Source organism: Bombina bombina, chromosome 4 (genome assembly GCF_027579735.1).
Source record: "Bombina bombina isolate aBomBom1 chromosome 4, aBomBom1.pri, whole genome shotgun sequence".
Lineage (NCBI taxonomy): Eukaryota > Metazoa > Chordata > Amphibia > Anura > Bombinatoridae > Bombina > Bombina bombina.
The window spans coordinates 455,098,588-455,125,662 of record NC_069502.1 but is presented as its reverse complement, the minus strand read 5'-3'; the positions used below and the strand labels follow the sequence as shown (position 1 = coordinate 455,125,662).

The 27,075-nt window shown below is 39.0% G+C and overlaps 1 protein-coding gene across 1 annotated transcript in view; it reads left to right on the top strand.

The window, feature by feature from the left end:
* Positions 1-27,075, top strand: part of PSMD1 (proteasome 26S subunit, non-ATPase 1) — a 318,662-nt gene that overhangs the window by 8,378 nt on the left and 283,209 nt on the right. Inside the window, exons 7-12 of the mRNA XM_053710308.1 lie at positions 12,553-12,779; positions 13,827-13,884; positions 14,409-14,537; positions 14,762-14,850; positions 22,744-22,822; positions 23,975-24,148. Coding sequence (XP_053566283.1) covers positions 12,553-12,779; positions 13,827-13,884; positions 14,409-14,537; positions 14,762-14,850; positions 22,744-22,822; positions 23,975-24,148 — 756 coding nt within the window. The remainder of the gene's footprint in view (positions 1-12,552; positions 12,780-13,826; positions 13,885-14,408; positions 14,538-14,761; positions 14,851-22,743; positions 22,823-23,974; positions 24,149-27,075) is intronic.

The window sequence follows — 27,075 nt, the reverse complement described above, 5'->3', positions numbered from 1 at the left end:
ATATACTCGCAAATAGTCTTGCGCATGCACTTTGTGCCCACAGTGACATCACTTTGCTGATAAATCTGGAATGCTTAAGAGCTTTGCTAGTTTCTCTGGATGAGTGTTGAGAACTGCACTGGACAGAAGTGATCTGAATGTCAGAGAGTAATATTTGCTGGTGTCCCAACACTTAAAGGGACATTCCAGCCAAAATTGGAATCCACATGGATGCATTTCAGTTTTGAATAGAAGCATTTTTGTAATATACAGGCATTAGCAAAAATGCTTCTAATAATAGCTATAGCAATTTCAAAAGTGTATTTAAGGTATGCACCAGCATTTTAGACACAGCACTTGCTCAGAGAGCCTAAGTTGCTTGTACTGCCTGGTAATGATTCAATTTGTTAATAGCTGACATGTTACAAGCCCCACTGGTGCTTTTCGCAGCTGCAGTATTTAAAATGCCGGTGCACTGAGATTATCTAGATATGCTGTACATGCAGAGAAAATTAGAACAATTAAACAGTGATACCTTCTACTAGAAGCATTTTTTGCCAATACATGTATATTGCAAATACGCTTCTAGTTAAAGATGTAATTCATCTATCTGCATTTACATTTTGACCGGAATGTCCCTTTAATGGATTTCATACACCTCCCTCTAACTATGGGTGCTGGCATGTTGGAACATTGGTTACACTGCAGGTATCTGCGCATGGGCTTCAACTCTCCTTCAATCGCATCAGCACTGGATTGCAATAAAAGGTACATTTCACCTAACAGTGAGAATATCAAACCTGTACATAAGACCAGGGGGCCAAAATGGACAGAATGCACTCACGGGTACGGGGACCCTCCCATTCTAGCTCACTGGTTTACACTCGGCTATTCACTCACACCCTGAATAAATGACCAACACTTAATCAACAAGCATATCTACCAGACACTAAAGCACGGCTTAAAGATATAGAGAGCGTGCAACTGTACCCCTTTGGTTGGGGCAGTCAAGGTAGTAAAACATTTAAAGCACAATGGCCATAGGGAGGGACTTGGCTAAATAAGAGGTTCCTGACACAGAGCACAACACACGTGGGGCATAAACCCCAAAGGAAAACACAAAGGCACTTTCTCCCTTTTTTATTTATTTATTTTTATTATTATGCAGCTTCCGTTTTTCATGTTGCACAAACTAAAAGGAACAATCAGTTGTTCAAATGACAACACATAGCACTAGGTTTACTACCCTTGATTGTATTTATTGGTGTTGTTAGTTTATAGAAACCTTAAACATACTGTATATTATTTGTTTCATATATTACCCTAACCTTTGAATTTTCCCCCATCTCTAATACCCTTCTTCATCTCCATTCACTTCCTCCTCTGATTCCGAAACCCCTTCACTTCTCCACCCCCCCTTTTTTTTTCTTTTTTGCTCCTCCTCCGCACCTCTCATCGAGTGTGTCGATGGCTCCATTACAAAGCTGTCATGGAAGCCTCCTGGTGGACTTAATCACCATTAACGCTAAGGGCCTTAACAGCCCTGGAAAGCGTTGAGTAGTAACAAGGGAGCTGGCCAGAATGGGTGGTGACATTATACTAATACAGGAGATCCACTTCTCAAAGTAACATGAACCAAAATGGTACAACCGCTACTTCCCCACCGCATACTTCGCATCAGGGCCGACAAAAAAAAAACGGAGTGGGAATTTTGTTTAACAACAGAGTACCCTTTCAATTGTCCCAGATAGAAAGAGATCCAGACGGAAGGTTTCTGATATTAACAGGCACGTTATACAACAGACCGATCATACTGACAAGCCTGTATGCCCCTAACCACTCCCAATCCGCCTTCTTTAAGAAAGTAGCTCATAAGCTATTGGAATCGAAGGCAGCCGTAACATTCCTTGGAGGGGACTTTAACATCCATCTAAATCCACCCATGGACAACTCCGATGGCGTATCCAGTGCTCCTACTAAGATAATAAAAAATGTAACCAATCACCTCAGAGAATTGGCGCTACATGACATCTGGAGAGTGTTCCATCCCGCCACTAAAAATTACACATTCTACTCGCACCCACACAGGAAGTACTCTAGAATAGATTACCTTTTCACTGACACCACAGGACTTACTGTAACTACCAGCTCTGACATCAGGCCGATCACCTGGTCAGATTATGCCCCAGTGCGTTGCTCTATAATATGGCCCAATGCCCTGGTTACGCCGGTTCAATTTGCGCCGTTTCACAATAACAACCTTTTTTTTCAGTCATGTGACTACTATTGAAAAGCATTGACTGCTATTGAAAGCATTGAGAAGCATGGCATACATTAAAATAGCCAGTAGGTGGAGCTGTCCGCTTGTATTGCAGCAAAGACATGCAAAGCCAAGCAAGCCAGACGTGATCAATGGATCAGCTTTCAAAGGAACAAGATCTAGCAGCCCCTTCCCTTAGCTGCAGACTTAATGCAGAAAACTGTTTGCAGAAAAATGTAAGTAAAAAACGTTTTTGTTCATTAAACTTAGTTTGATGATGATACAGTCTGTTGTGTGATTAAATACAGACAGGCTGAAATTAATCAGTGTATAACCAGACCTGAGCAATGGAGACGTTTTTAAAGGAACAAGATCTAGCAGCCACTTCCCTTAGCTGCAGAAAAATGCAAGTAAAAAAACGTTTTTGTTCATTAAACTTAGATTGATGATGATACAGTCTGTGTGATAATTTTATTAGGTGTGGTTTAGCAAATGTTTTGTTCATTAAACTTAGTTTGATGATGATACAATTTATTTTATTTGGTTTATACAGGGAGTGCAGAATTATTAGGCAAATGAGTATTTTGACCACATCATCCTCTTTATGCATGTTGTCTTACTCCAAGCTGTATAGGCTCGAAAGCCTACTACCAATTAAGCATATTAGGTGATGTGCATCTCTGTAATGAGAAGGGGTGTGGTCTAATGACATCAACACCCTATATCAGGTGTGCATAATTATTAGGCAACTTCCTTTCCTTTGGCAAAATGGGTCAAAAGAAGGACTTGACAGGCTCAGAAAAGTCAAAAATAGTGAGATATCTTGCAGAGGGATGCCGCACTCTTAAAATTGCAAAGCTTCTGAAGCGTGATCATCGAACAATCAAGCATTTCATTCAAAATAGTCAACAGGGTCGCAAGAAGCGTGTGGAAAAACCAAGGCGCAAAATAACTGCCCATGAACTGAGAAAAGTCAAGCGTGCAGCTGCCAAGATGCCACTTGCCACCAGTTTGGCCATATTTCAGAGCTGCAACATCACTGGAGTGCCCAAAAGCACAAGGTGTGCAATACTCAGAGACATGGCCAAGGTAAGAAAGGCTGAAAGACGACCACCACTGAACAAGACACACAAGCTGAAACGTCAAGACTGGGCCAAGAAATATCTCAAGACTGATTTTTCTAAGGTTTTATGGACTGATGAAATGAGAGTGAGTCTTGATGGGCCAGATGGATGGGCCCGTGGCTGGATTGGTAAAGGGCAGAGAGCTCCAGTCCGACTCAGATGCCAGCAAGGTGGAGGTGGAGTACTGGTTTGGGCTGGTATCATCAAAGATGAGCTTGTGGGGCCTTTTCGGGTTGAGGATGGAGTCAAGCTCAACTCCCAGTCCTACTGCCAGTTTCTGGAAGACACCTTCTTCAAGCAGTGGTACAGGAAGAAGTCTGCATCCTTCAAGAAAAACATGATTTTCATGCAGGACAATGCTCCATCACACGCGTCCAAGTACTCCACAGCGTGGCTGGCAAGAAAGGGTATAAAAGAAGAAAATCTTATGACATGGCCTCCTTATTCACCTGATCTGAACCCCATTGAGAACCTGTGGTCCATCATCAAATGTGAGATTTACAAGGAGGGAAAACAGTACACCTCTCTGAACAGTGTCTGGGAGGCTGTGGTTGCTGCTGCACGCAATGTTGATGGTGAACAGATCAAAACACTGACAGAATCCATGGATGGCAGGCTTTTGAGTGTCCTTGCAAAGAAAGGTGGCTATATTGGTCACTGATTTGTTTTTGAATGTCAGAAATGTATATTTGTGAATGTTGAGATGTTATATTGGTTTCACTGGTAAAAATAATTGAAATGGGTATATATTTGTTTTTTGTTAAAGGTAAGGTAAAGTTTCAATTTATTGCAATCATATATTGATAGTAAATATCCATAATAATGTAGTCGCTAACTTTTTTTTTTAAAAGATTAATTATTGTACCTGTAATCCAAACTTTTTATTTGCAAGCGTTGTATTCAATCCTCCTCCCCCATGCCACTTCCGTGTTTATCTCTGTTATTACAGGAAGCGTTCTCACCCCTTTGTTGTCAGATTTTTTGCGCGTTCACAGAGTAACTATTTGAATGAATGAACTATTATATGAATGAAAACAAAGCGATCGCTAGCACTGCGCATGCGCTACTCACGAACGAGCTCAGACTGGAGTGGGTTGAGTCGAGTCCAGCGCATGCGCTCAATCGGCGAGTGACGTCAGAATTGCCGGGCTAAACCCCTGTAGGTGAAACAGCGGATTGGATAGTTATCTAGCAAGCGGGTGTCAATCAAATCAAGGAAAATGTCGGGCGGACGAAAGATTAGACACAGGACAATGTTTGAAAGGTAGATAAAGTTATATTTCTGATTGATAATTTAGAATTGATGAATGAAACTTATGTTTTTTTTATTATAATAGTACACATAGCGTTAAGTAGTGTTATCAACTTTACCTTACCTTTTAAGGTGCCTAATAATTATGCACAGTAATAGTCACCTGCACACACAGATATCCCCCTAAAATAGCTATAACTAAAAACAAACTAAAAACTACTTCCAAAACTATTCAGCTTGGATATTAATGAGTTTTTTGGGTTCATTGAGAACATGGTTGTTGTTCAATAATAAAATTAATCCTCAAAAATACAACTTGCCTTCTGCACTCCCTGTAATGCTGTTTACCATTTAAAGTCTTCATTTCAAAGCTTTAAAAATAATGTATTAGGTGTTACTTATGACAATTTTGAGAGGGGCCTGGAACCTAACTCCCTCACTTCCCATTGACTTACATTATAAACTGGGTTTCAATTTACAACGGTTTTGATTTACAACCATTCCTCCTGGAACCTAACCCTGGCGTAAACTGAGGGCTACCTGTATCTGGAAACTGAACGACTCCCTGCTTGACAATCCTATCATCAAATTAGACATTGCCAAAACACTAACAGAATACTTTGACTTAAACACAAGAGACTCCCTACCACTAACCACTATATGGGAAGCACATACATGTGTCATGAGAGGTGAACTAATAAAACACAAAGCCAAACTCCCAAAACAGCATAAAGAGCAGTACCAGAAACTCATACAAGTGACAGAAAGAGAGGTAGCTCACAAACAAAATCCAAGAGATGAGACTTTGCACACAGCGCTCGCTCGGGCCAGGTCCGACCTATTGCACTTCCTACAGGACGAACTCCAGAGGCAGGCCCTTCTATTAAGGCAACAATTTTTCGAACAGGGAGATAAGGCTGGGAAATTATTGGCCGGAGCGATAATCCTGAAAAATCTCAAAGCGTATGTTCATACATTGGTCGATAGTCAGGGGAAAGCCTGGGCAGACAGAGCAGAGCGTCAATAGCAAGCATATTCAAGGAGTACTATAACTCCCTTTATAACTTACAGACACCAGCACAAGCGCAGACGGTCGGAGAAGCTCACAACCCAGGGCTAAACAATAATATTGCAGCACAGCAATATTTGGAGGAACTTGAAATACCTAAGCTCCTCAGGGAAGACTCTGAATCCCTGGAATCTCATTTCACGCAGGAGGAGGTCTTACGGGCAATCAAAGACTTGCCAGCCGGTAAGAGTCCAGGACCGGATGGGTTCGGCCTCAAATATTACATAACCTATGCAGACATTTTAATGCCACAAATCGTATCTATTCTACATCAGCTCCCGGAAGCCCCCACCCTCCCAAGCACTATGCTCGAGGCACACATTGTAATCCCGAAGGTAGATAAACCTGCTGACAGGCTGGAGAGCTACCGCCCCATATCCCTCTTAAAGGGACACTCAGGTTTTATTAAATTTTATGATTCAGATACAGCATGTAATTTTAAACAACTTTCCAATTTACTTCCATTAAAAAAAAATGTGCACAGTCTTTTATATTCACACTTTTTTTTGAGTCACCAGCTCCTACTGAGCATGTGCAAGAACTCAGACTATACGTATATGCATTTGTGATTGGCTGATTGCTATCACATGGTACAGGGGGAGTGGAAATATACATAACTTTGAAACTTATTAGAATAAAATCTACTACTCATATGAAATTCAAAGTAAATGCTATTGTATTGTCTTGTTATCTTGCATGTGTTGATTATGCAAATCTGCTGTGTTTACTGGTCCTTTAAATTCCGATGTCAAAATAGCTAAAATCCTCGCCAATAGGTTGAATAAATTCTTGCCCCAATTAGTATCAACAGACCAAGTGGGGTTCATCCCTGCCAGAAAAGCCCGAGATGATACCCTTAAAGTCATACAACTCATTATATATGCCCAAAAGAACCCCATCCTATTATCCTTAGTATCAACAGGCGCAGAAAAGGCGTTCAACCGGGTGAGCTGGTCATTCATGCGACAAGCATTGCTTAAATTTGGACTCGGCCCTAAATTCATTAATAACATATTTTTTTTTTTATACTCTACGCCCAACGCAAAGGTCCAAGTAAATGGTACCCTCTTGGATGCCTTTTATATCAATAATGGGACGAGTAAAGGGCAGTCGCCACTGCTATTTGCCCTCACCATAGAAACACAAGCTAGCAGCATACGAACTAACCCAGAAATTAAAGGCATCACTGTTGGAAATACAGAACACAAGATGGCGATGTATGCCGATGATAATTCTGTTAACAATCTCAGATGCAATCCCCTCACTCCAAGCGGCCCTAGCAGAGTTTTCTAGATACGGGGCGGTCTCAAACTTCCTCCTTAACCCCTCAAAGTCTGAGATACTGAATATATCGGCACAACAGCACCTTCAATAGGCTTAGACAACACTGCCCGATCAAAATTGCGTCATGCTCTATCAAATACTTAGGCATCTCCCTCACACCACAGATAAGAGAAATTGTAGATAATAACTATAGGGCAATAAGGAACGAGAGACCTCTCTGACTGGAAAAACAAAATTATATCATGGGCTCGGCCGCATCAGCGTAGTTAAAATGAATGTCCTCCCCAGAGTCCTCTTATGCCCTCCAAACCATACCGATCTCGACATCAACACACTTACTGCACCAAATACAGATGGCCATGGAGGCATACATATGGAATGGGATAAGACCTAGAGTTAACCGCAAAACATTATACCTGCCCAGGGAGGGGGGAGGAGCGGGGGATCCCCACTTAGATACATACCGGAGGGCTATAAATCTACAGAGACTAATAGAATGGTGCCATAACTCAAAGAACAAAGCATGGACACAGACTGCGAGATAATCCATAGAGGGATTACCCACTCCTACGGGAGGTCTTCTCAGTATGGGACAGGACAGTCTGAGTTGAACCCTCCATTTCCACCCGCGGTTCACCTCTGACCCCGGTAAGAGGAAACACAGACATTGGACTGACGCTCTGCGCGCTAGAACACATACGCACTTACCCACTAACTGACACTATAACACATGCCTTGCACCAAGGGAAAATAAAGCCCCAGACCGAACTTGCGGAATGGGATAGCCAGACATTCGCCTCGTGGTTCAATGTGGCACAGCTCGCCCACTTTTACTCCACACACAGAGACGAAACACACTTTAGCAGGCAAAAAACTCAATTTGAAACACTATGCGTATCACAACATCCCCCTAGACATCTAATCTCACAGCTCTACAGAATGCTTCTCACAAAGGGAGATTCGGCCCTGCCATCCTATGTACATGCGTGGCACAATGAACTGGGGCTGGTCATTGAGACAGATGACTGGTATACAATATTCAAGAAAAACAAAATAAAAACTCAGTGTTGGCCAAAATTCAGGAAATGCACTACAAATTCCTGAGCTTCTGGTACCTAACACTGCAGAGGCTTAAAAAAATGTACCCAAACACGAGCAGGGGGTGCTGGAGGGGCTGTGACGAGGAGGGCACGTTGCTCCACGTGTGGTGGACGTGCCCCAGTATCAGACCTTTCTGGGACGAGGTGTTGAGGGACATGGGCAGAGTCCTAAACATCAACATCACACCTAACCCATGCCACCTGCTATATCACGCCCTCCCTGGGACACGCGGAGTGCAAGAACGGCAACTCATGCTCCTGATGCTCAGGGCAGCTAAGGGGCTGATACCTAGGTACTGGAAATCGCAACAAACTCCAACCCTAACGGAGTGGAGGGCTAGAGTCGGAGATCTTCTCTGACTCTAACAATATCATTACCGAAAGTCAGTGAAAATAATGACACATGAACTCATGAAACTGACATGGGAAGGAAAGGGCATCTAACTTTGCTACCGCACGCGGCAGACCACCAGCAGTTATTTCCCAAGACACTACTCAGAGGCCCAGTAGCTATTAACCTTCCCCCCCCCCCCCTTTTTTTTTTTTTTTTTTTTATTCTTTTCTTCACTCCTCCCTCCTTTTCCCTCTCCTTATTCCTTTTCTCTAGCCCCTTCTTTTGAACACTCAATGCCAATACTCATCTGTTTAAAAATGTAAAATTCAGTAAAACAAGCTCAGATATGTGGGAATTAGTCCCTCACCTTGATGTTAAATCTCGGGACACTTATTATGATGCATCTACCAAGAACTTTTTTTTTTATTTTATTTTTTTTTAAACATTTATTTTTGTTGAGGAGAGAATAACATATACAAACAGTCAGTTCAGACATGATACAATTTTCCAATGTCATAAAAAGGAATAACAATGCAAAAACATTCTATGCAGACATCCACACATAAGTATCTAACCTGACATGTTAATCCAGGTACCTCATTTTTTTGTTTTTATAAGTTCATAACGTCCTCCAAACATACAGGTCCATTCATGGGACCAGACACAGCAATGAACCAATGAGGACATGTGAATAGAGCTGACGGTAAAGGACCAGTTTCAATGTACATAGATATTAACAAAATTATCAGTTTAACTGAACATAAGCAATGTGCCAACATAGGTTACCTGACCCACGGGTGGGTTCAATTACTTCATTGGTTAAAAAAAGTGCATATGTAATAACAGTTTCTATTTAAGACACACAGAGAAAACTGAAGAAAAATCTCATCTTAAACAAACTTTAGGTTAAGGTTTAAGCAAGAAAGAAATACCACAACTGGCAAACTATATGTATCAAATAGTGCATATGTAAACACAGCTAATTTATCCGTATTAGGGCCCAGAGAGCAACCAGGACTCTCTGGACAGGGCAGAGGCTACTTAACTCTGCCAAAAGGGAATAGATGGGGGGGGGGTAATGCAAGGAGTATTGTACTTAATCTTTACCACACTGGGATTATGGATGTCTGGTCACTTAATCTTTAATAAATTCTGAGGAAGTAGGATAGCGCAGCAATATTGGGAGCCTCCTTAGAAATGAGATACTAATGAGATGCGTACATGGTAGGCTTATTTAAATAGTAGGGCCACTCTTGGACCCTTAACCAGAAATATCAACGTTTTTAGTTATGACTCATCCTCCCCAATATCGGAAGCCTCTCTTGGGCCTCAGAAACACAGACAAAAGGAATAGGTAGATGGGGGGGATGATTTTAGTTATGTCACAGGGAAAAACAAGCTTTATGTTTCTAAGTAAGAGTAGTGCCCTAATTGGCAATTGCACCGCTAGCTTAAACAATAGTGGGCTTAGGGGTGTTATTAAGTAGGATATGGAGCTCCTGCAGGTATATTGAGCATCCACATACTCTATCTTATTGATAGGCTCATACTATAAGTCCGGCTGTTTAGCGTGGGGACAGTCGTTGATACTTGTGTTACAAACAGCTAAATTACAGTAGGATATATAGTAAGACTCAGAACACAACTAAGCAGTAATACTTCAGAGTAATATGCAATATGAAGCTTGCCTACTAAACATATATAGCAATCAAAAAATGACAAATAAATAAGTAAGGGTCTTCATAACCCCAACTGAGCACAATGACATTTCAAACCATAAGAGGCACCCCTGTTTCAAGTTACCCCACACTGTTTCAAATCCGTGTAATAACAGCAAAATGTGATATCAATCTTAAGATTGCATAAAGCAAGATTACAATCTTCTTCAAGGCTCCTAGGCATGGTATACCAGTAACTGAAATGTTAAGAGGGGCATCTAGGATTGCCCGTTAAACCAGGGCAAACTAGTATATAGTAAGTATGAGTCTTAGGGCTAGTAAGAGAGGAAACTCACGCTATGAAATTGTACATAGACTGTTACATAGGAACTGCAAGCATAGATATAGGCTTTTAGACTAATATACATAGTTAAATGTGAGGATACAAGTAATAGGGTTACAGCATATTTTTACATAACCAGAAGAGAAAACCTTGTTATGGCATAAACAAGAAAATAGTATTTTAGGAGCACGTCTAGTGGCACTTATAACCATTAAATCTAAGAATTTATATAGGCAGCACTAACCATATCAGGGAATTATAATGTTCCTTCATTAAGGGTAATGCTAGGAATGTAAGCAGAGGGGATTTACATCAATATGAACCAAATACCATACTCTCAGCCAGTGTACCGCGGCCTACAAGACAAATGAAGTTTCCATTGTTGTAGGCCTACATTTTAAATTATGTCCATCCGATAGCTTTCACAGGGGCGTTACTCCTAGGCATACCATGGTAGATTCGGACACATTGACGAGGAAAGGGCAGCAACTCCACCAAGCCAAAACGAAAGAAATCTGCCTAAAACGTTCAAGCCTGGTATAAGTATCTCTGCTCCTATCCGATGCCCACTCGCCGATATAGGGAAACCTCACTGCTACCTCTGTCTAAGTCCCGTGGGTCAAAGCCAACATCTCTGCATAGGCTCCTTAGGACTGCTAATCTGTACGCTATTCCCTGGACCGGGAAACCCATAGAAGCTGCCATTTCAGCCGTTAGCCCCAAAACTCCAGAGTCTGTAGCGTCACGTCCCAAAGCAACGGAGCTGCACATTCGGGAGCCGGCCGCTCTCCCCTGCACAGCCACGAAGCATCCATCAAGAGGGCAGTTGTTAAGCTCCAGGTAAGCGTCAGCCCTCTGGGTATTTCCAATAGGGCAACCTTCGTGGGCCTCTGCAATTTCTTGTGTGGCATCAATAGCCACTGCCGCCCCCAGCTGCTTCTATCCTAGGCGGGTCCAGTACTCCAGGGGCTTCCAGGCTGCCGACATCGGTGGTTCCGGTGAGTGTGCTGACACCCCACAGCCACGGGCCTCCGTTCGTAGTGCTTGGAGCAGTCATTTCCACCCTTCTGATTATACAAGGCTGCGTCATAGGGGCCTCCATTTGCTTCATGAGCCGGTCAAATCTGCGGTGCATCTGTCGCTCAGACTCAGCAAATAGAGCCTGAATTTTGAAGTAAAAATCCTCCTCCATGTTGTAGCTAATGGGCTTAACGTCCCTATATCGGTCTAATGTAATTTTGTATGTAGAAATATTAATTTTTAACTTATTTTTGCATAATTATGGCAGGAGCTCTGGTCTCACACGTCTGCCCTGAAAGCTAGCTGGCTCCGCCCCCCCATCTACCAAGAACTTTGACTGGGCATGTTGGCAAGATTATCATTAGACCTGTCATTGATTGTTGATTATAACACTTGCCTTGGTTGTACTGTGTTTTTTTTTTTCTTCAAACAATAAAGCTTGTTTTTAAAAAAAAAAAAAAAAAAAAGGTACATTTCAACATGGCGGCGCCTACGACTAGCAAGAGGCGGGAAATAACCTAAATAACCTCAACACTATGCTTACAAAATGTATATAGTGTTTAATGTCCCTTTAAGGCTGTGGGAGTTTAATGTTCAAAACCAGCTATTACAGATACAAAAATATATTTCTCTTTAGCACGCTCCGCTTGGAGGTTAACTTACAATGGGATCTCCTATTTACATAGCATACAAAATCATATTTTCAGTATGATGTCCGTTTCAACAGACAAAAGCAGCTATTTCAGATGACAAAAAGGTAAAGGAGGAGTTTCCACACAATTAAATAGAATCCAGCAGATACAATGGATATTTGAGAACACTTTAAAGGGGGGAACATTTTACAGTACAATGTCCCTTCACTTTAAGATAATACGCATTCTATTTGCACCCCTGCTTTCCTCTTCAGAATAGCAGACACATCCATGTTTTTGTGGGAGGATATTGGAGTATAAACGGCTAATTCTGCTTTGGTTTGATCTCTTGTACTTTGAAAAACCCAGACTGTTTGACTTTCTTTTTCATCCCTTTTTGAAATGACTTTACTTTGTAAAATTAACAACTTCTTCCTGTTGTTCAATGTTGGAGGGATTTTGTGTGGTGATCATTTCTCGTTCTGTTTTCCTTCTAGTGTCTGATCTTCCTGGATGATCCACAGGCTGTCAGTGATATCCTGGAGAAGCTAGTAAAGGAGGATAACCTGCTTATGGCATATCAGATTTGCTTTGACTTGTATGAAAGCGCCAGCCAGCAGTTCCTCTCCGCTGTCATACAGAACTTGCGCACTGTTGGAGCCCCTATCCCCTCTGTACCAGGTTCCACCAACACGGGCACTGTGCCTTCTGCTGCAAAAGACAGGTGGGAACCATCATATAACAGTGTTTCTGTTGCTTCACACAGCAGAGTTCCAAGCTGGAGAATATCAATATTATGAAAACTGCCTGGCCTGGTCTTTTAGCTAAAAATGGTTTAGTTTGAGAAATTCTCTTCAATGTGCTTTGTGTCCCCCCATAGAAATATTCAGCTTAGCAGCAATTTGGCAATGGGAAAGTGTTTTTTTTCCACCAGTATTCTGGAGAACAACTAGGCCTTAAATTTATTTACTTGGCTTCTTTGACATGATTTCAGGATTTTTTTTTTTAAAATAACTTCCTTCTTGAAAGGCCGTACAGAAACATTAGTAGAAACATTAGCAGAACTGTAACAATAGAATTAATACCAGGTGTTTAGTAGTCAATCACAAATCACATGTTTGCTAGTATGTTATCTTTTGAATTAAATATATAGTGTCAAAACAGCAGATTGTATATAAAGAGGTTATTTATAAATCATTTACATTCAAGTATACCATTTTATTAATTTCCTAAATGCATTATTTTGAAAAGAAATGTTGTTACATTAAATAGCCAGCGTGGTATATGCAAAGTACAACAAAAAGTCTAAAGAATTTGTAGGATATGCACATGACTACACTGAGGATTAGTTCAATCTGTACTTGGGATATGAATATGGGCAAACTCGATGGCCATCTCATGTGCAACATTATTATGCATTGTATTGTTACAAAATGGATGTGTATTTTACCTATAGTTCTGATTTTGGAAAATAAAGTAGGACAAACTGTCTCTTCTTATTGCAGCACCATTACATGAAATATAAATCTTTAGTTACCATTAGTTTGATATATATTTTTCAGTGGTGCTGCAATATGATTGGTTAGTTTGTCCTTATGATTAAAAAGTCCTGAGTGCAGCGGATAATTTGCACTGCATGGGGTATCTATATTTGGTCCGTGGTGGCAGTGTGGAGCTGTACCCATAGAAATGTAGCTTGCATTGATTGTAGGGTTGTTTTTCTCTACAATAAACATATTATTTGTGTTTTTCTTGTCCATTTTTTTTCCAGCGAGTCCATGGAAGCTGAAGATAAAGCTGGGAGCCCTGTAGCTAGCAAATCAGCAGAGGTGAGTGCTTAGATTAACCAGTAAAGTTGTCTGCTTCATCTGGCTCAGGGATCAGCAGTATATCTATTGCTGCTTAATTAATCAGTGTTCTCCAGACATTTTGAAATTACAACTAGGAAACACTAAATGCAGACAACTAAAGTCTTTAATTTATAGTAATTTCTCTTTAGTAAGTTCTTGCTACATAGGCTGTGCTAATTAACGCATGACCTAAAGATGTGTTTCAGTAGTGGTGTATACAGCCTATTAGTAGGTAAAGGATAAATTGCTCTCTATACTACTTATAGACACCTTGGTTAAATATCTCTTGTGAAGATCTCTGTTCACTAGCTTACAAACTAACAATTTGTTTATCTACACACACATCTATACATATACTGCGTTTCTGGCTTTTAGTTTGCCAACAATATGCTGTTGCACAATGTTTTCTATATCTCCTAATGTTATAAAGTGATAGCCTTGTGTTTCATGAGATTTGGCAACTGGTTGTGAAGTTCTGTGTTAATTGTTTCTTTTATTTATAGACCCCAGAACCAAAGGATCAGATCTCAAAGATGATAAAAATACTTAGCGGGGAGATGGCTATAGAGCTCCACTTGCAATTTTTGATACGGAACAATAATACAGACTTAATGATCTTAAAAAACACTAAGGTAAGTTATTTTTCCTTCCTGCTCTCTCTGAAAGGTATGATAAGTGCTTGCTGATCTTCATAAAACTTGATATACCTACCTCCTCCTCCTTATATACAGCAGATAAACAAGACTTTGCTTATAGCCTGGTTTCTAGATACAATAACCCTAAACATTCATTATATGGATATGTAACTACTTTTATATTGTCACCTCAGCAGTTAAAACTGTCTTTCTTTTTACAGGATGCTGTAAGAAATTCTGTTTGTCACACAGCAACGGTCATAGCAAATTCTTTCATGCACTGTGGCACCACTAGTGACCAGTTCCTCAGGTAAGGTGTCCTCTTGGCCTTTTTCATCTACGCTACCTGTATATTGTCTCTACCTCAGCTCTGCTGGCGGATTAAGGATTATAATATGAAAAATGTAGCATATACTAAATGTACTATGTATTTTACAAATGTCCCCTTGTAATGGTTTTTAGTCCTCCCATGAATTATTAGGGCTGATCATAAAGGAATATTAGACTAGTAACATGTATGTAACTGTCCCTAAATGGCCTCAGAGAAGATAAGACCTGTTTTGACACCTAGGTTACACCATTGTGGCATCCATTCCGTTATATAATATAGTAGGGTGTTTTTGTTTTTTAAGGGAACATGAAACAGAAATTTGTTACTATAGTGATAATCTCAACATGTTTTAGTGCTTCTAACTGGCTTCAGCAGAGGAGAAGAGAAATTGAATTAAATACATCTGCATATCATGTCTAGCATCTATTAAATGTTTGCCTATAGCTAGACAACAAGACTTTCTTGTAATAACAGGGTGTTTACATTCCCTTTAAGAGGATAAATGTTACCTTTCCAGCAGTATAGTCACAGTAGCAAATTTTAGCTTCAAAACCGCATAGATTTGATTCAAAATACCCCTAAACCAGCAGGTTTACATTAAAGTTATACTAAACCCAATTTTTTTTAAGAATTCAGATAGAGCATGCAATTTTAATGAACTTTCTAATTTACTCCTATTATCAAATTTTCTTTGTTCTCTTGCTATCTTTATTTAAAAAGCAGGAATATAAAGCTTAGGAGCCGACCCATTTCAAGTTCAGCACCCTGGATAGAGCTTGCTTATTGGTGGCTACATTTAGCCACCAATAAGCAAGTGTAACCCAGGTTTGAACCAAAAATGGGCCACCTCCTAAGCTTACATTCCTGCTTTTTAAATAAAGATAGCAAGAGAACAAAGAAAATTTGCTAATAGGAGTAAATTAGAAAGTTGCGTAAAATTGCATGCTCTATCTGGATTATTAAAAGAAAAAAATTGGGTTTAGTATAACTTTAACACAGTATTGATAAGCATTTAGTAATTTTCTATAAAAAAGGAAGTTCTGTAACTCCACTAAATATTTTATCGACATCATCCACTTATTTTCTGTAGCCTTCATTATTATTGGTCTATTTTGCTGCTCTCGATTAAAGATGTTTATACTACTTTTCTTTCATGTAATTAGCAAGAGTCCATGAGCTAGTGACGTATGGGATATACATTCCTACCAGGAGGGGCAAAGTTTCCCAAACCTTAAAATGCCTATAAATACACCCCTCACCACACCCACAATTCAGTTTTACAAACTTTGCCTCCGATGGAGGTGGTGAAGTAAGTTTGTGCTAGATTCTACGTTGATATGCGCTCCGCAGCAAGTTGGAGCCCGGTTTTCCTCTCAGCGTGCAGTGAATGTCAGAGGGATGTGAGGAGAGTATTGCCTATTTGAATACAGTGATCTCCTTCTACGGGGTCTATTTCATAGGTTCTCTGTTATCGGTCGTAGAGATTCATCTCTTACCTCCCTTTTCAGATCGACGATATACTCTTATATATACCATTACCTCTGCTGATTCTCGTTTCAGTACTGGTTTGGCTTTCTACAAACATGTAGATGAGTGTCCTGGGGTAAGTAAATCTTATTTTCTGTGACACTCTAAGCTATGGTTGGGCACTTTGTTTATAAAGTTCTAAATATATGTATTCAAACATTTATTTGCCTTGACTCAGAATGTTCAACTTTCCTTATTTTTCAGACATTCAGTTTCATATTTGGGATAATGCATTTGAATTTAACATTTTTTCTTACCTTTCAAAAATTTGACTCTTTTTTCCCTGTGGGCTGTTAGGCTCGCGGGGGCTGAAAATGCTTAATTTTATTGCGTCATTCTTGGCGCGGATTTTTTTGGCGCAAAAATTCTTTTCCGTTTCCGGCGTCATACGTGTCACCGGAAGTTGCGTCATTTTTTTTGACGTTATTTTGCGCCAAAAATGTCGGCGTTCCGGATGTGGCGTCATTTTTGGCGCCAAAAGCATTTAGGCGCCAAATAATGTGGGCGTCTTGTTTGGCGCTAAAAAAATATGGGCGTCGCTTTTGTCTCCACATTATTTAAGTCTCATTATTTATTGCTTCTGGTTGCTAGAAGCTTGTTCACTGGCATTTTTTTCCCATTCCTGAAACTGTCATTTAAGGATTTTGTTTAATTTGCTTTATATGTTGTTTTTTCTATTACATATTGCAAGATGTTCCACGTTGCAACTGAGTCAGAAGATACTTCAGGAAAATCACTGCCCGGGGCTGGAGCTACCAAGCTAAGTGTATCTGCTATAAATTTTTGGTATCTGTTTCTCCAGCTGTTGTTTGTATTGCATGTCATGACAAACTTATTAATGCAGATAAAATTTCCTTTAGTACTGTTATATTACCTGTTGCTGTTCCGTCAACATCTAATTTTCAGAGTGTTCCTGATAAACATAAGAGATTTTATTTTTTAAATCCATTTAGAAGGCTATGTCTGTTATTTCTCCTTCTAGTTTACATAAGTCTTTTAAAACTTCTCTTTTTTCAGATGAATTTTTAAATGAACATCATCATTCTGATACTGATAATGGTTCTTCTGGTTCAGAGGTTTCTGTCTCAGAGGTTGATGCTGATAAATCTTTGTATTTGTTCAAGATGGAATTTATTCGTTCTTTATTTAAAGAAGTATTAATTGCTTTAGATATAGAGGATTCTGGTCCTCTTGATACTAAATCTAAACGTTTAAATAGGGTTTTTAAATCTCCTGTAGTTATTCCAGAAGTGTTTAATCTCCCTGATGCTTTTTCTGAAGTAATTTCCAGGGAATGGAATAATTTGGGTAATTCTTTTACTCCTTCTAAACGTTTAAGCAATTATATCCTGTGCCATCTGACAGATTAGAGTTTTTTTGGGACAAAATCCCTAAGGTTTGGGGCTGTCTCTATTCCTGCTAAAATGTACTAATATTCCTACGGCAGATAGTACTAAATTTAAGGATCCTTTAGATAAGAAAATTGAATCCTTTCTAAGAAAAGTTTACTTATGTTCAGGTAATCTTCTTAGACCTGCTATATTTTTACCGGATGTTGCTGCAGCTTCAACTTTTTGGTTAGAAGTTTTAGCGCAACAAGTAACAGATCATAATTTTATAGCATTATTATTATTCTATAACATGCTAATAATTTTATTGGTGATACCATCTTTTGATATCATTAGAGTTGATGTCAGGTATATGTCTCTAGCTATTTTAGCTAGAAAAGCTTTATGGATTAAACTTGGAATGCTGATATGTCTTCTAAGTCAACTTTGTTTTCCCTTTCTTTCCAGGGTAATAATCATTTTTTCGTTCTTTTTCTCATAATAAGGAACAAAAGCCTGATCCTTCATCCTCAGGAGCGGTATCAGTTTGGAAACTATTTCCAGTTTGGAATATATCCAAGCCTTATAGAAACCTATAGTCAGCTCCTAAGTACCCATGAAGGTGCGGCCCTTTTTCCAGTTCAGCTGGTATGGGGCAGATTACGTTTTCTTCAAAGGAATTTGGATCAATTCCGTTCTCAATCTCTGGTTTCAGAACATTGTTTCAGAAAGGTACAGAATTGGCTTCAAGTTAAGGCCTCCTGCTAAGAGATTTTTTTCTTTCCCGTGTCCCAGTTAACACAGCAAGGCTCAGCATTTCTGAAATGTGTTTCAGATCTAGAGTTGGCTGGAGTAATTATGCCAGTTCCAGTTCTGGAACAGGGACTAGGATTTTATTTTATCTCTTCATTGTACCAAAGAAGGTCAATTCCTTCAGACCAGTTCCGGATCTATCAATATTGAATCGTTATGTAAGGATACCAACATTCAAGATGGTTACTGTAGGACTATTCTGCCTTTTGTTTAGCAAGGGCATTATATGTCTACAATAGATTTACAGGATGTGTATCTGCATATTCCGATTCATCCAGATCACTTTTAGTGTCTGAGATTCTCTTTTTAGACAAGCATTACCAGTTTTGTGGCTCTACCGTTTGGCCTAGCCTCAGTTCCAAGAATTTTTTTCAAAGATTCTCGGTGCCCTTCTTTCTGTATTCAGAGAACAGGGTTTTGGTATTTCCTTATTTGGACGATTATCTTGGTATTTGCTCAGTCTTCTCATTCGAAGAATCTCATGCGAATCGACTTGTGTTGTTTCTTCAAGATCATGGTTGGAGGATCAATTTACCAAAAAGTTCATTGATTCCTCAGTCAAGGGTAACCTTTCTGGGTTTCCAGATAGATTCAGTGTCCATGACTCTGTCTTTAACAGACAAGAGACGTCTAAAATTGATTTCAGCTTGTCGAAACCTTCAGTCACAATCATTCCCTTCGGTAACCTTATGCATGGAAATTCTAGGTCTTATGACTGCTGCATCGGACGCGATCCCCTTTGCTCGTTTTCACATGCGACCTCTTCAGCTCTGTATGCTGAATCAATGGTGCAAGGATTACACAAAGATATCTCAATTTATATCTTTAAAACCGATTGTTCGACACTCTCTAACGTGGTGGACAGATCACCATCGTTTAATTCAGGGGGCTTCTTTTTGTGCTTCCGACCTGGACTGTAATTTCAACAGATACAAGTCTCACAGGTTGGGGAGCTGTGTGGGGATCTCTGACGGCACAAGGAGTTTGGGAATCTCAGGAGGTGAGATTACCGATCAATATTTTGGAACTCCGTGCAATTTTCAGAGCTCTTCAGTTTTGGCCTCTTCTGTAGAGAGAATCGTTCATTTGTTTTCAGACAGACAATGTCACAACTGTGGCATACATCAATCATAAAGGAGGGACTCACAGTCCTCTGGCTATGAAAGAAGTATCTCGATTTTTTTTGGTTTGGGCGGAATCCATCTCCTGTCTAATCTCTGCGGTTCATATCCCAGGTGTAGACAATTGGGAAGCGGATTATCTCAGCCGCCAAACGTTGCATCCGGGCGAATGGTCTCTTCACCCAGAGGTATTTCTTCAGATTGTTTAAATGTGGGAACTTCCAGAAATAGATCTGATGGCGTCTCATCTAAACAAGAAACTTCCCAGATATCTGTCCAGATCCCGGGATCCTCAGGCGGAGGCAGTGGATGCATTATCACTTCCTTGGAAGTATCATCCTGCCTATATCTTTCCGCCTCTAGTTCTTCTTCCAAGAGTAATCTCCAAGATTCTGAAGGAATGCTCGTTTGTTCTGCTGGTAGCTCCGGCATGGCCTCACAGGTTTGGTATGCGGATCTTGTCCGGATGGCCTCTTGCCAACCATGGACTCTTCCGTTAGACCAGACTTTCTGTCACAAGGTCCTTTTTTCCATCAGGATCTGAAATCCTTAAATTTAAAGGTATGGAGATTGAACGCTTGATTCTTGGTCAAAGAGGTTTCTCTGACTCTGTGATTAATACTATGTTACAGGCTCGTAAATCTGTATCTAGAGAGATATATTATAGAGTCTGGAAGACTTATATTTTTTGGTGTCTTTCTCATCATTTTTCTTGGCATTCTTTTAGAATGCCGAGAATTTTTTGTTTCTTCAGGATGGTTTAGATAAGGGTTTGTCTGCAAGTTCCTTGAAAGGACAAATCTCTGCTCTTTCTGTTCTTTTTCACAGAAAGATTGCTATTCTTCCCGATATTCATTGCTTTGTACAAGCTTTGGTTCGTATAAAACCTGTCATTAAGTCAATTTCTCCTCCTTGGAGTTTGAATTTGGTTCTGGGAGCTCTTCAAGCTCCTCCCTTTGAACCTATGCATTCATTGGTCATTAAATTACTTTCATGGAAAGTTTTGTTCCTTTTGGCCATCTCTTCTGCCAGAAGAGTTTCTGAATTATCTGCTCTTTTCTTGTGAGTCTCCTTTTCTGATTTTTCATCAGGATAAGGCGGTGTTGCGAACTTCTTTTGAATTTTTACCTAAACTTGTGAATTCCAACAACATTAGTAGAGAAATTGTGGTTCCTTCATTATGTCCTAATCTTAAGAATTCTAAGGAGAAAGCATTGCATTCTTTGGATGTTGTTAGAGCTTTGAAATATTATGTTGAAGCTACTAAGTCTTTCCGAAAGACTTCTAGTCTATTTGTTATTTTTTCCGGTTCTAGAAAAGGCCAGAAAGCTTCTGCCATTTCTTTGGCATCTTGGTTGAAATCTTTAATTCATCTTGCCTATGTTGAGTCGGGTAAAACTCCGCCTCAGAGGATTACAGCTCATTCTACCAGGTCAGTTTCTACTTCCTGGGCGTTTAGGAATGAAGCTTCGGTTGATCAGATTTGCAAAGCAGCAACTTGGTCCTCTTTGCATACTTTTACTAAATTCTACCATTTTGATGTATTTTCTTCTTCTGAAGCAGTTTTTGGTAGAAAAGTACTTCAGGCAGCGGTTTCAGTCTGAATCTTCTGCTTATGTTTTTTATTAAACTTTTTATTTTGGGTGTGGATTATTTTCAGCAGGAATTGGCTGTCTTTATTTTATCCCTCCCTCTCTAGTGACTCTTTTGTGGAAAGATCCACATCTTTGGGTAATCATTATCCCATACGTCACTAGCTCATGGACTCTTGCTACTTACATGAAAGAAAACATAATTTATGTAAGAACTTACCTGATAAATTCATTTCTTTCATATTAGCAAGAGTCCATGAGGCCCACCCTTTTTTTTGGTGGTTATGATTTTTTTGTATAAAGCACAATTATTCCAATTCCTTATTTTATATGCTTTCGCACTTTTTTATCACCCCACTTCTTGGCTATTCGTTAAACTGAATTGTGGGTGTGGTGAGGGGTGTATTTATAGGCATTTTAAGGTTTGGGAAACTTTGCCCCTCCTGGTGGGAATGTATATCCCATACGTCACTAGCTCATGGACTCTTGCTAATATGAAAGAAATGAATTTATCAGGCAAGTTCTTACATAAATTATGTTTTTATAGTAGTTTCTGATTTATGTAAAATATTTGTGTTACTGTCACAAGGTTTTCCTGTTTGGCAACTCTTTTCCTAGAAGGGTCCACAAAATTGGCTGCAAATGATATCATGCTAAGATTTGTATTCCTGTTTTATATCCACATGTAGCCAAGCTGCCTTCTTGTTAATGTTTTATATGTAAAGTTGCTCAGTGGAAAGAGATGTGGTTTTCAGTTCAGCCTTTACTTATAGGGTCAGTTGTTGTGAGGAGCCATTCATTTTTGGTGGTAATACTGTGATTTTGTTCCATGGATTTACAGTGCTACAAGTTAATAAGAGTAATGTGTTACCTGTGTTATCTAGTGCGTAGAGGAAGTTGTATGTCAATGTACATTGTTTGCTGCATAAAAATGTTTGTTGTACACTGCAATACAAAAATAGGCTAACCGTGTTTGTGCTCTTGACAGCAGGTGTTACCTTTTAACAAAGAACAACTTTAAAAAGTGAAATTAATATGGATTTTTTAACTTGTGTATTAAAGAGATAGGAAAGTCAAAACTAAATTTGCATGATTCAGATAGAGCATGTCATTTTAAATTCACTTCTATTTTCAAATGTGCTTTTTCTCTTGCTATCTGTTGTTGAAAATGAATAAGCACATATTCTACACTAGTGGGAGCTAGTTGCTGATTGGTGCCTGCACACATTTGTCTCTTGTGATTGGCTAACTAGATGTGTTTAGCTTCCTGCCAGTAGTGCAGTGCTGTTCATTTAGCAAAGGATAACAAGAGAATTGTGCAAATTTGATAATAGAAGTAAATTTAAAAGTTGTTTAAAATTGTATGTTTTATCCAAATCTTGAAAGAACATTTTGAAGTTTCCTGTCCCTTTAATATTTGGGGATGCATCTGTCACAGTTCTGTTTTTCTTTCTGACATTGTCTCCTTTCTCTGTGGACTCTCATTTTCAGAGATAATCTAGAGTGGTTGGCAAGAGCCACCAACTGGGCAAAGTTCACAGCAACAGCCAGTTTAGGTGTAATTCACAAGGTATGTCATCTCTCAAATGTATGCGAAAGAAGGGGTCTGTTATTTAACATCTGGAGGTTTGGGACTTCAGCGAACACTGATGTTTTTCAATAAAGTCATTATTTTGGCTCATGACAAAAGAGAGAGCATTAATGCACTATTGCTTGCCTATAACTGTGTCTAACCTCCTGCAAAGGGATTAATGGGACACTAAACACATTTCAAGCACTACTTTCTAGTCATGGGTTCTACCATTATGGAACCTAGGTCTGAAGGAGAATTGATGCACATATGGAATGTCGTGGCAATATGGCAGCACCTATGACTAGAGGGGGGCAGGGAATAACCTCAATACTATGCTTATAAAATGTATTTAGGGCCAGATAACAAGTGGAGCTCTATTTTGTGTGCCCGTAAACTGGCAGATTCGCCCGTTTACGGGCGGGCAATAACTAACCAGCCATGATAAGTGGCTAGTTATTGCTACCGTGAGCTTGTGGTAGCAATTCGCATTTAGCAAATTAACCAGAGATCTGATCTCTGGTTAATTTTCTAAAAGTGCCCCAGTTGCACCCAAAATAAAGTATATTTTAGTTTTTTCATAAAAAAAAAAAAAAAAAGCCCAAAATAAGATCATACTTTGGACTTTACACCCAAATGCTTCTGGATAAAGCTAATAAAATCATTAATTGTACTTTACCCTGGTAATGCTAGGGAAACACACCAACAGTAAATGAAACTGATTAGAACAGAACTATCTGGAGAGAATCTGCCTCCGGCTGTTAATGCATTTGCGTGTGCTGGTATTACTAAGTGGAGCGCAAATATCACTTTCGCAGAAGCAATATTTTGCGTTCCACTTGTAATATAGCCCTTAGTGTTCAATGACCCTTTTAAACTACTGGGAGCTAGTTGAACACACCTGGTGAACCAATGACAGGAAGGAAATATTTGCAGCCATCAATCATAATTGGCTAAATGTAAATTTGAAAATAGAAGTGAGTTTAAAGTGGTCTTAAAATAACATGCTAGTTTAATTTTGGCTTTCATATCCCTTTAAACAACATTTTAAGTATGGTGTAAGGGTTGTGAGGACTTGGTACAGGAACACACTAGTCAAGTATATGATAAGTATCTATGTGCAGAAAATAATGTCATTGTTTACCCTATCAGGGACACGAGAAGGAAGCACTCCAGCTCATGGCAACTTACTTACCCAAGGATACGTCACCTGGTTCAGCATACCAGGAGGGAGGTGGTCTCTATGCCTTGGGACTCATTCACGCCAACCATGGTGGTGATATTATAGATTACTTGCTGAACCAGTTGAAGAATGCCAGCAATGATGTAAGTTATTCATAACTAGGAATAAAGAAAACCATTTACCTGTCATTGCTATACTGACATTTACTTCTCCATCTGACTAGTGGTAATAATCATTAGCTAAACACCATCTAAGCCTAGGTGCATTTTTAAGCATTGCAATAAATATGTTTTGGTACCTAGATAATAATCCCCATACGTTTGGAGGATCTTCAGAGTATAAGGCATGAAACAGTGGTATTTACTCTGTATCCATTTATTATATATAAAGCTTATATTATATTATAATTTTTTGGGGGGAATGCAACTTTAGCTGTCTGACCCTACTATTAGGGAATTTGCAACATCCCTGTCCATGTCTCTTTCTAATGGCAGATTTCAAAACACTGAAGCATGGGCGGCATCTTAATATACTTCCAAACTGCTACACATAGGGACTGACTTGGCAATTATAATATGCAGCTGGTATAATACAAATTATAGTCACACTTCTTCGTTAAAGAAAGTACTGAAAAATGTCCTTCCCTTTTTAATGTGTTCCCAGTTATCCATTTTGCATGTTGGAATGTACAAATAGTTAATGTATCTTTATTTTAACCTTTGAAAACCTTTGCTTTATAAAATCACTACTGCAGTATTGGGTACAGAAAAGATAGCCAAACAAGATCCAGGAAAATAAACCATACTCCCATTGGTGGCTGAGAGAGGTAATAAAATGTTAAAGGGAAATAATACTCATATGCTAAATCACTTGAAACTGATGCAGTATAACTGTAAAAAGCTGACAGGAAAATATCACCTGAGCATCTCTATGTAAAAAAGGAAGATATTTTACCTCACAATTTCCTCAGCTCAGCAGAGTAAGTTCTGTGTAAAAAGTAATACTCAACTTCAGGTAAAAAAAAATGAACAGCAGCCAATCAGCATCAACAGTGCTGAGGTCATAAACTCTTTTACTGTGATCTCATGAGATTTGACTAAACTCTCATGAGATTTCATAGTAAACTTCCTTAAACTGAATAGGGAAATAAGATGAGTGTGCACGTAAGCTCACTCCCTTAGCTGTCCCGGGACAGACATACTGATTTGCTGCTTAGAATTCCTTTACAATGGGATGGGGCTACTGAGGAACTTTTGAGGTAAAATATCTTTCATTTTTACATAGAGATGTTCAGGTGATATGGTCTAGTCAGCTTTTTACAGCTATGCTGCATGAATTTCAAGTATTTCAAGATTTGGGTATCATGGCTCTTTAAGTTTAAATTGCTATCTGTGACAGAGATAAGATAATGAAGCCTTTGTGTTTACATAGAATGTAAGATAATGAGAGATGTTCTCCCTTCAAGCCCAGACAATTTTAATGGGTTGTGGTTTTAAAAAACCAAAGCAGTTTTTTCATATGCAAAAACAAAGAAACAATTTCCCATGCATTTTCTACTCTGCAACTGGCATAACAAGCAATTGGAAAATAAATACATTAAGTCAAAACTATTTTACAGCACAGTGCCCCACAGTTGGCATACATGGCAATGTGACTGGAGTCTGGACTGATGCTATACCAGATCTTGTCCTCATTACAGTGCTATAAAACGGGTTGCATTTTAATTTTACACATTGAATAGAAGATACTTATGTGGGAAGAGTGTTGGGCAAAAAAGTATGAGAAATTAAGGGAAGTGTATTTAAATTTTTTTTTCTTTTAAAGGGACAGTCAACTTAAAAAATAATAAATTCTGCACATAGTGCAGAATTATATAACATTATCTTAGCGACAGCTTTCAAAATCAAAGGATTTTTAGAGATTTTAGCTGTCAAAGTTGCACTTCCCTGTTCTCTCTCTGATCCTCTGATTAGGTCTTCTTTTTCAAATAACATTATTTTTTAAGTTTACTGTCCCTTTAATGTCTACTCCAATCCACCCCCATATCAGCAATTTTTCTGTGTTAGATGATATCGGGTGTGACACGTGCAAACATATACAGTGTGTGTATATATATATATATATAAAATTTGTGTGTGCGTGTGAAACAAATCCAATCTAAAAAAGTAAACGCACAAAGAATCTCCTCATAGTGTAGTCTGCTTTAATAAAAATTGTACACATAAACAATTTTCACAATCCCCCTTGTAGGTGGGTACTCACACAGGAGACCTCAATCAATATGAGGTAAGGCATGTTCCTTATACAGCACAAAGGGTGAAACAGGATGTCCCACTATGCAGGCAGCGATATGTCCAAATTGTATCCGGTAGTTTGCAAATGTGACTCGTATGAGGCAATCCTCATGCGTTGTAAATAAAATAGCAATGTGACAAAGAAAATAGCATGTAACAGATACTAAATTGCTACTACGTAGCATGTATCCCAAAACGGCATCTTTCACTGTGGCGTAAGGCCACACCCACCTTACACCACGGTGAAAGACGCCATTGGATTTGTTTCACTTTTGAACTCCAGTGTTGGTACAGGAGGATTCACCTATAAGCTGCCATTTCTCCCCAGGTTTAAAGAAGACTGGAACGCTGCATTCCCAGATAAGACTGTTATAAATCTGTTGATATTGTATTTATTAAGATTGCACAATATATTTGCATTCATTTGCTCTGTACTATTTATTTTAGTGTGCAGTTTACACCGTTTGTGTGTTTTACATACTGACTATATATATATATATATATATATATATATATATATATATATATATATATATATATATATATATATATATATATATATATATATATATATATATATATATATATATATATATACACATACATACATACATACATACATACATACATACATACATACATACATACATACATACACAAAGTAGGGAACCAGCACTCAGCGTACAAGACAACCTCCGTGGTGCACTCCCAATCAGATTAATATTTTAACCAGCAAAGAAGGCACTCTCCGTTTTTCACAATACCATTTGTTCAAT